At 47.0% G+C, this 9461-nt stretch overlaps 1 protein-coding gene across 1 annotated transcript in view; it reads left to right on the plus strand.

The window, feature by feature from the left end:
• Positions 1–8728, plus strand: part of CFAP107 (cilia and flagella associated protein 107) — an 18799-nt gene extending 10071 nt beyond the window's left edge. Inside the window, exons 2-4 of the mRNA XM_017888042.1 lie at positions 3058–3171; positions 6873–7050; positions 8326–8728. Of these exons, the coding sequence (XP_017743531.1) occupies positions 3058–3171; positions 6873–7050; positions 8326–8507 (474 nt within the window). The 3' untranslated portion in view covers positions 8508–8728. The remainder of the gene's footprint in view (positions 1–3057; positions 3172–6872; positions 7051–8325) is intronic.
• The last annotated feature ends 733 nt before the right edge of the window (positions 8729–9461 follow it).

Raw genomic sequence — 9461 nt, forward strand, 5'->3', positions numbered from 1 at the left:
AAAAAAAAAAAAAGCATTTGACAAACTACACATAGAAGGAAACTGCCTCAACATAGTAACAAAAACCCACAGCTAACATAATACTCGATGGTGAAAGATTGAAAGCTTTCCCTTCAAGATTAGGAATAAGACAAAGATGCCAGCTTTTGCTACTTTTATTCAACATCATACTGGAAGTTCTAGCCAGAAAATTACTTTTATTCAACATCATACTGGAAGCCAGAAAATTAGGAAAGTAAAAGAACAGCTTCCAAATTGGAAAGGAAAAAGTAAAATTATCTCTCTTTTCGCAGATGGCATGATTTTACATATAGGAAACCCCTAATGATTTTATATATCGGAAACACACACATGCACCCACACACAAACTGTTAGAACTAATAAACGAGTTAAGCAAAGTATGCAAAAGTTGATTGTGTTTGTAAACGCTAACAGTGAACTCTGAAAAGGAAAGTAAGAAAACAATTCTATTTACAGTAACATCAAAAAATAGAATACTTAAGAGTAGGCTTAACCAAGGAGATGAAAGACTTATATACATTGAACACTACAAAACACTGCTGAAAAAAATAAAGAGGACATAAATAAATGGAATGACACCCTGTGTTCATAGATGGAAGACTTAATATTGTTAAGATATCAATACTACACAAAGCTATCTACAGATTCAATGCAATCGCTATCGAAACCTCAGTAAAGTTTTTGCAGACATAAAATCCATCCTAAAATTCATATAAAATCTCAAGAGACTGCAAATAGCCAAAACAGTCTTGAAAAAAAGAACAAAATTGGAAGACTCACATTTCTTGGTTTCAAAACTTACTAAAAGCCACAGTAATCAAGACAGTGTGATACCAGCATACAGACAGATACATAGACCTATAGAACAAAAGAGAAAGCCTAGAAACAAATGTTTGTATATACGGTCAAATGACTCTTGACGAGGATGCTAAAACTGTTCAATGGGGGAAAGGACTATTTCTTCAACAAATGGTGTTTGGTCAAGTGAATATCTGTGTGTAAAAATATAAAGTTAGGTCCTTCCCTCATTCCATATACAAAACTGAACTCGAAGTGGATCAAAGACCTGGATAAGACCTAAAACTACAAAACTCTTAGAAGAAAACATAGGGGACTGGGTGTGGTGACTCATGCCTGTAATCCCAGCACTTTGAGAGGCTGAGGCAGGAGGACTGCTTGAGGCAGGGAGTTCAAGACCAGCCTGGGCAACGTAGCAAGAGCCCATCTCTCTCTCTTTTTTAATTGAATAAAAAAGAAGAAAACATAGGGGAAAAGTCTCATGACATTGGCTTTAGCAAGAATTTCTTGATATGACACCAAAAGCACAATCAACACAAGAAAAAAGTAATAAATTGGACGTCATCAAAACAAAAAACTTTGTGCCTCAAAGGACACTATCAACAGAGTAAATGATAACCAGTGGAGTGGGAGAGGATATTTGCAAATCACATATCTGATAAGGGGCTAATATACGGAATATGTAAAGGACTTCTATAACTCAACAATAACCAAAGACAAGCAACCTGACTAAAAAATGACAAAGGAGCTGAATAGATGTTTCTCCAAAGAAGACGTACAAATGGCCAATAAACGCATAAACACAGTCAACCTCACTGATTGTTAGGGAAGTCCAAATCAAAACTACAATGAGATACCACTTTACCCTTTAGTATGGCTTGTATCAAAAAACAGAAAATAACAAGTGTTGGTGAGGATATGAAGAAATGGGAACCCTTGGACCCTAAATGATACTGCCACTGTGGAAAACAATATGGCAGTTCCCCCAAAAAATTAGACATAGAATTACCATATGATCCGGCAATTACGCTTCTGGTTGTATGCCGGAAAGAATTGAACGCAGGGACTCAACAAGATATTTGTACATTCACATTAATAGTAACTGTTCACAGTAGCCATAAGGTGGATGCAACCCAAGTGCCCACTGATGGATGAAAGGATAAACAAAATTTGTAAGTATACCATGGAATATAATCAGACCTTAAAAAGGAAGAAGATTCTGACACATGCTATCAAATGGATGAATTTTGAAGACATTATACTAAGTGAGCTAAGACACAAAAGGACAAACATTGTATGATTCTACTTACATAGGGTGCCTGTAACAGGCGAGGTCATGCAGAGAAAGTAGAATGATGGTTGCCAGGGGCTGCAGGGAGAGGAGAATGGAGAGTTGGTGCTTAATGGTCACGGAGTTTCAGTTTTGCAAGGTAAGTAGAGTTCTAGAGATGGATGGTGGTGATGGTTGCACAACAGTGTGAATGTCACTGAACTGTAGAGTTGAAAATGACTAAAATGGTAAATTAATTTTATGTTGAATATATTTTACCATATTAAACATTAAGAAAACTAATTAGAGAACAAAATGTAATTTAAAAAGTGAGAGAATTGGAAAGAGTGAGGAACAAAGAAGAGAAAGAAAGGGACGACTGGGCACAGTGGCTCATACCTGTAATCCCAGCACTTTGGGAGGCCGAGGCGGGCAGATCACAAGGTTGAGACATCGAGACCGTCCTGGCCAACATGGGAAAACCCTGTCTCTGCTGAAAATACAAAAATTAGCTGGGCACGGCGGCGCGTGCCTGTAATCCCAGCTACTCCAAGGCTGAGAGAGAAGAATCGCTTGAACCCGGGAGGCGGAGGTTGCAGTGAGCTGAGATTGCGCCAGTGCACTCCAGCCTGGTGACAGAGCGAGACTCCGTGTCCAAAAGAAAAAAAAAAAAAAAAAAGGAAGAAGCAAAAAGGGAGACAAGAGCAGGGAGAGAGAAGATGAGAAAGGACACAGGTGCAGACGGTGAGAAGGTGGCCGGGGGAGACAATGACAGCTCTTCCCAGGGGTGACGCATGGCAGGCTCCCTGTCCCCGAGCAAGCTCTTTTCCCATGTTGGGCAGGATGCCCTGGGGTTTGTATTTACCTTTTCCTGACCCATCTTCTGATGGCCCAGCAGGTAAGGGGACCCAGCAGAAGTTTGAGAAGTGGCATCTCAGAGACTTTCCTGAATATTTGGTCTTTTCCAGTTCACCAGAGACACTGACAAGACACCCCAATCTATTTACGGAAAAGAATACATCCCTTTTCCAGACCACAGACCGGACCAGATCTCCAGGTGGTACGGGAAAAGGAAAGTTGAGGTAAGGGAGTGGTGGCTGGGACACTCAGGCCTGGACCCCACCCATAGCTCAGGGGACACCAGCCAGCTTCTTATAGGTTTATTATCCTCTTGAGGAAAACAGGAGTAGTCTCATTAATACCCTCCCAGCCCAGGGGCTGCAGATAGCGCTAACCCATAATTACCTGTGTGGGCTGATGATCTGTTTAATCTCAAACTGGTAGCATTCCCTCCAACCTATATCCCAGTACCTGGGTCACACTCTTCCAACAGAATATGGGCAAAGAATGCGAGAAACAGCAACAACAAGGTAAATGATGCATATAGTCAGCAATCACATAAGGCACTGCAAAAGCAGCTAGCAGTGATGTATTTGGACAAACCGCGTTGTGTATTATCCGTGCTCCAGCTTCCTGTTCTTTTGTATGAAAAGTCAAGCACCATTCACACGTTGTATTGACTGGGCACTTGTCTGTGGGAATCATGGTGTTCCAGGGGTTGGAAGCAGAAAACAGGGCATTGCAACCTCAGAGCATGCCTCCCACACCCAAGGAGGGGCATTTGAGACTATTATTACCTTTAGCAATCCCACTGGTGAGTATATAGGAGACAATTATTAACTTGGTGTGCCAGAGGCTCAGAGATCCTGGCGCCTCCAGGAGCAGCAGGGAAAGCGGTCTCCTACAGTAACCCCTGTGGGCAGCTCCCAGCCAGCACAGCCTGGGGAGAGCAAGCTTGTAGGTGCTCACCCACTGGGTGCACAGCTGTGCTCTGTCCCCACCACACTCTGGGAGTTCTCTTGAGTCGTTTCTTTGGCCAGCCTGCTGCTCTCATAAGTGATTTCTGTCTCCCCGCTCCCACCGCACCTGACCCTACTACACCTGCTTCAACTCAGGGTGGCAGCAGAGAGGCACGGAATAAGGTAGTGGACATCTTTTGGAATTGGGGCATTTTAGTGTTTGGAGGGACCCAAGAGATCATTGAGCTCAGTAGCCAGAGGTGTCAAGTGTCTTTTTCAAAACTGTGTGGCTTATTGGTAAGGGATGAAGCAAATTGCTGCTCTGCAACTCAGGCAAAGAATGTCCTCAGATTCTATTCGTCGTCTGCCAGAGTCGCCTATTTGCATTCTGCATTTAGGGATCCATGTCAGGATAAGCAGCAACAGATTTTCAGCTCTGTGCTGGCAACCCCAGACCACTCCCTCATCCTCAGACCACGCTGACATCCCCAAGCAAGCTGATGCTCTGGGGCTACCACTCCCTCATCCTCAGACCACGCTGACATCCCCAAGCAAGCTGATGCTCTGGGGCTGCTGAGCTTCACCAGCAGTGGTCACCAAAGACACAAGTGAATTTTAACATAAACAAGTCAAAGTTAGAAGCCAGGATCGGGGGCTCTCAGTCTCCAACCATCCGTGTGTGTGTGTGAGGTATTGACCCTAGTTCTCAGTACGTTGTAGAGCATTTAGATAGCTTTTCTGAAAGACCTTTGGACCCATTACAAGCTCTGACCAAGAGTTTAACATACAATCTGGTTAAAATTAAGAACCCCCACCCCACCCACACCCCGCACTGTCCTCTCCAAAAGAACAGACAATTGAATATTCATTTCTTTTCTTTTCCTTTCCTCTTCTTCTCTCCTCTCCTCTCCCCCTCTCCTCTTCCCTCCCCACCTCCCTCTCCTCCCCTCCTCTCCTCTCCTCCCTCCTCTCTCTCCTCCTCTCTCATCTCCCTCCCCTCCCTCTCTCCTCCTCTCCTCTCCCTCTCTCTCTCCTCTCCTCCTCCTCTTCTTCTCTTTTCTTTATTTTGAGACAGAGTCTCACTCTGTCACCCAGGCTAGAGTGCAGTGGTGCGATCTTGGCTCACTGCAACCTCGGCCTCCTGGGTTGGAACAATTCTCCTGCCTCAGCCTCCCAAGTAGCTGGGATTACAGGTGTGTGCCATCACACCCAGCTAATTTTCTTTTGTATTTTTAGTAGAGACAGGGTTTTGCTATGTTGGTCAGGCTGGTCCTGAACTCCTGGTCTCAAGTGATCTGCCCACCTTGGCCTCCCAAAGTGCTGGGATTTCAGGCATGAGCCACTGTGCCCAGCGCTGAATATTTATTTCTAATGTTTCTGTTCAAATTGCCTGCTTGTGGGATGGGGCTCTGAACATCACCCTGCTACCACACGGCTGCTTCAACTCTGCCGGCTTTTCTGTTTGCTTCATGGTGCCCTCCTTCTCCTAGGACAGCTTCCTTCTCCATCTCCCACTCCCACTTTGCTCCTCCTTCTTAGTCAAAAACGATTCCAAAGCCCGTATCCCCAACCGCCTCCTTTATCTGATTCTCACACACCAAGCCAATGTTTCCTCTGCCTTAAATCACCCCAGGGCCAAGTAGTGGACACTAGAGACCACCTCTAGGGCCCAGAGCCCACAAAAACTATTCACACATCCAGTCCTAAACTTGTCCACTCTGCCTCACCCGATGGTTCCCATGGAAACCACAGTAAAGGCTCTGGGCCTTGCTTCCCACTCGTTCCTTCTGACTCCCGACCAACGGCCAACACTGGTGCTTCCTTATGTGGCCCTGCAGGGCATGGCCTACTCTTCCTCTTGAGAACTCTAAGTAACAAGCTCTTCTTTCAAAGGTAGTTGTCTCTGTGTCTGTCACTTTCCCAAACCCAAATAAGGAAAAATCCCAGGCACACAATAAAGACAGCAGGACCACACCCCAAATCAAGAGAAACTGCAAGAAAATTCCTCCTGGCCTCTCTCCCTCCCAAGCCACGAGGCTGCTTCTGCACTTCCCTCTGTTGATGGGAAACCCTCCAAGTCACTTCGGCGTTGGAAATATACTATGGGGTACCTGGTGATGTGGATCTTGGGAATCCTGCTTAATGTCTGTGCCCACCCCCCTTGTCTTCCTCTGGCATTGTGATCTGACTTATTTATGGGACCATCACTTGAAATATTGGGTGCAGCTGGCATTTCCAGACCATAGCAGACACAGGCCTCCCTGTCTGCTCCAGACAAGAGGACAAGCATAGAAATCAACATTATCCCCCCTTGTAAATCAGTACAGTTCCCCAGGATTCCCTTCTGGGCCCAAGAGGATTTTCTTAGGAAAAGCACTGAATCAGGCAGACATCCCAGAGTAAGGAGAACATGGCTTTCTTCTCCCTGTAAATTACTCCTCACCAAAGAAATCACTCCCCTAGTTTCCAGCTGAGCAAGCTGTAAATCGTGTGCAAGAGAAGATAATTTATAGGGTGTTCTCTGATTCTTCCCACAGTAACAGACTGAAATATAAGGCACACACGTCAGGCTGGCTTTCACCATCTTTTCCTTGCCCTTAGGAACAGGCTTGGATGCATGAGACTTGAGACAAATCAGGCTGCAATTTCAGATCACAAGTGAGGTGGTACTGACTCTTCCCATTCAGCAGGATGTCCTGGCTTTAATTTTAATGTGCCAACGTAGCTCATTCTAGGAATGAATTGAGTTGGCATGGGACCGGCCATACAGAGAACTGACTGCAGCTAGCTGGGATGTGTTTGAAAGCGGGATGCCTCAGAGTGGGATAAACAAGTGTGTTTCTGAAGACCCTTTGCCAGCCCGTGGATGCCCACTCTCTCCATTAGCACCACAGACCCCTACGTGTGGCAGCTCCTGTCTCCATCATGGCCAGGCAGATGCCTTGCTCCTATCAGTAATGAGCCCACTGTGTCTGTCCTTCCAGGGGCTCCCCTACAAACACCTGATCACCCACCACCAGGAACCCCCACATCGCTACCTGATCAGCACCTATGACGACCACTACAACCGGCATGGTTATAACCTGGGGCTGCCTCCACTCCGCACCTGGAATGGACAGAAGTTGCTATGGCTGCCAGAGAAGTCTGACTTCCCCCTTCTTGGTATTTTTATAATTCAGAGTTTTCCTCTGAATTGGTCTGTAAAGGTGCACAGACCAATGCAGCTATACCTGCCTTATGCAGAAGGAGCCACACAGGTGACCCTGGCTCCAGGAGAGCAGTGGATGACACAGTCAGGGCTGAGTTCTATTGTCCCCTCAGGGCTGCCTCCTGTGCTCTCCCTTTGATACGGGATAATCTTGGCTGTGTAATGAAGCCATCACCTGTGCCCCATGATGGCATGCTTAGAGCACAGGTGGCAGGGAGCACATCCACGCATCCTCCCTCCCAGTCCTATTTACTACATGAATAGTGACAATATTTCCCAGGTAGTGCTCCTTGCTGCAATGGTAACAAACACTGAGGAATTTCTGGCCTCAGGGAGTTGACATTCCAGTGGGGAAACAGATAAGACACCACTAAAAAGTAAGAACACTTAAGATCACATAGATAATTTGAGACAGCAATGTGTGCTATGGAAAGAAAACAGGTAATGGATAGAAAGTGAGGTGGTGAATTTGTGAGACTCCTTTGGTTCACACATTCCTCCGTGGAAAAGTGAGGGATGGTCTTTGTTGAGGAGATAGTTGAGTTGGGAAGAAGGGAGCCATACAGGGATTGATGGGGAGGGCATTCCAGAGGAAGGAACAGTAAGTGAAAAAGGTCTAAGGCAGGAATGGAGGAGGGCCATGTAGGGGCTCATAGGGCACAGTGAAGGGAATGAAATTTGTCCTACCCACAATCCCAAGACTTGGAATGCATTTTTGTAGGAGAGTGCCTTGATCTGATTTACATTTCAAGCCACGTCCACCCTAATGAGGACACAGAGCAGTGCCATCTCTTTGTGGTCCTACCTTTTGATGCAAAGGGACATAGGTCAGAGGATGAGCTGCTGGTCACTTTGCATTACTTTTGCATGGGATTCTTCTCAACATCACTCTCAATGCACACAGCTTCCTTCCCAACAGGGGTGGGACAATTACTCAGGACCAGCGAGGCCACGCACAACCTCACCATGGGGGCTGACTTCTCCATGGTCCCCGTGGCAGAGCCTGGTCTCCCCTGAGCACTTGGGATGCAGGTGCACCTTGAGATCGCCAGGGGCTGGCTGAACCAATGCTCTCTGCAAGACTTTTTCCCTCTGGGGCTCTGCCGGCCTTGGTGCCTGACAGAGCAGCCTGGAAAAATCTCCAGGGCCCCTGCTGCCCAGTCTCGTGGCCATTTAGAGCAAGACTCCTTCTCTAAGCCCCATTCAATGGACCCTGGTTTCTCTTGCAGCTCCCCCTACAAACTATGGACTCTATGAACAACTTAAGAAGAGATGGCTCGCACCCAAGGCTGGCCTGAAGCAGAGCACTTACACTTCATCCTACCCCAGACCACCGTTGTGCGCTATGTCCTGCAGGGAACATGCGATTCCAGTCCCTCCCCATCGCCTGCATCCTGTCCCACACTTCTGAGAGCTGCCACCCCAGCAGCAGCTCAGATAGAACCCACTGGAGACCCACAGCATCCCTGCACTTGCCAAACAACAAGTGGCTGCGGATAAACTCAGAGTACGATATCCAGCCTGTCAAGGATGCCCTTAGAATAATCATCTGCATTTGGCGGTACCTGTCCCCTCCTCAAAACCCACAGGTTCCTTTCTTTTCCATCCCACAATTAAAGCTCTTTGACACTATTGCTGGGCTCTGTACGTGCACAAGACAGATTCAGACTGTCAGAGAAAACAGGAAGGGCCCTTAAGTTCCACCCTGTTGTTTCACAGGAGGGGAAGCTGAGGTCCGGAGAGGTAATGAGACTTGCTGAAGAGTCTAGTCCCATGGAGGAAACGAATCTGATGATGAAACCCATCATGAAAACTCCACAGAATGACCGAATGTGGTTCCCAGGAGGGCAGTGCTGCAGAGCTGGCGATGGGGAAGGATCCCAGCTTGTCTGTCATTGCCAAGGCAGCGGAAGGCGTGCTCTGGCCCCGTGGGACTCAGAAGGGGAAGACACATGGCATTTCCTCTGTCTCTGAGCTCGCAAATCTTTTTTGTTTGTTTGTTTGTTTGCTTTTTTTTTGAGATGGAGTCTCGCTCTGTTGCCCAGGCTGGAGTGCTGTGGCATGATCTCGGCTCACTGCAACCTCCGCCTCCCGGGTTCAAGTGATTCTTCTGCCTCAGCCTCCTGAGTAGCTGGGCCTACAGGTGCGCACTACTGTGCCCGGCTAATTTTTGTATTTTTAGTAGAGACGAGGTTTCACCATATTGGTCATGCTGGTGATCAGCCTGCCTCGGCCTCCCAAAGTTCTGGGATTACAGGCCTGAGCCACTGTACCTGGCTGAGCTCTCAAATCTTTATGAGCCTGGGCAGAGGGCAGAGCCTCTGGTGAGGGATTTGGGAGACAGAGTGGATCTCCTAGCAGAAGA

This window comes from Rhinopithecus bieti, unplaced genomic scaffold (assembly GCF_001698545.2).
Source record: "Rhinopithecus bieti isolate Rb0 unplaced genomic scaffold, ASM169854v2 scaffold_16234, whole genome shotgun sequence".
NCBI classification, from domain to species: domain Eukaryota; kingdom Metazoa; phylum Chordata; class Mammalia; order Primates; family Cercopithecidae; genus Rhinopithecus; species Rhinopithecus bieti.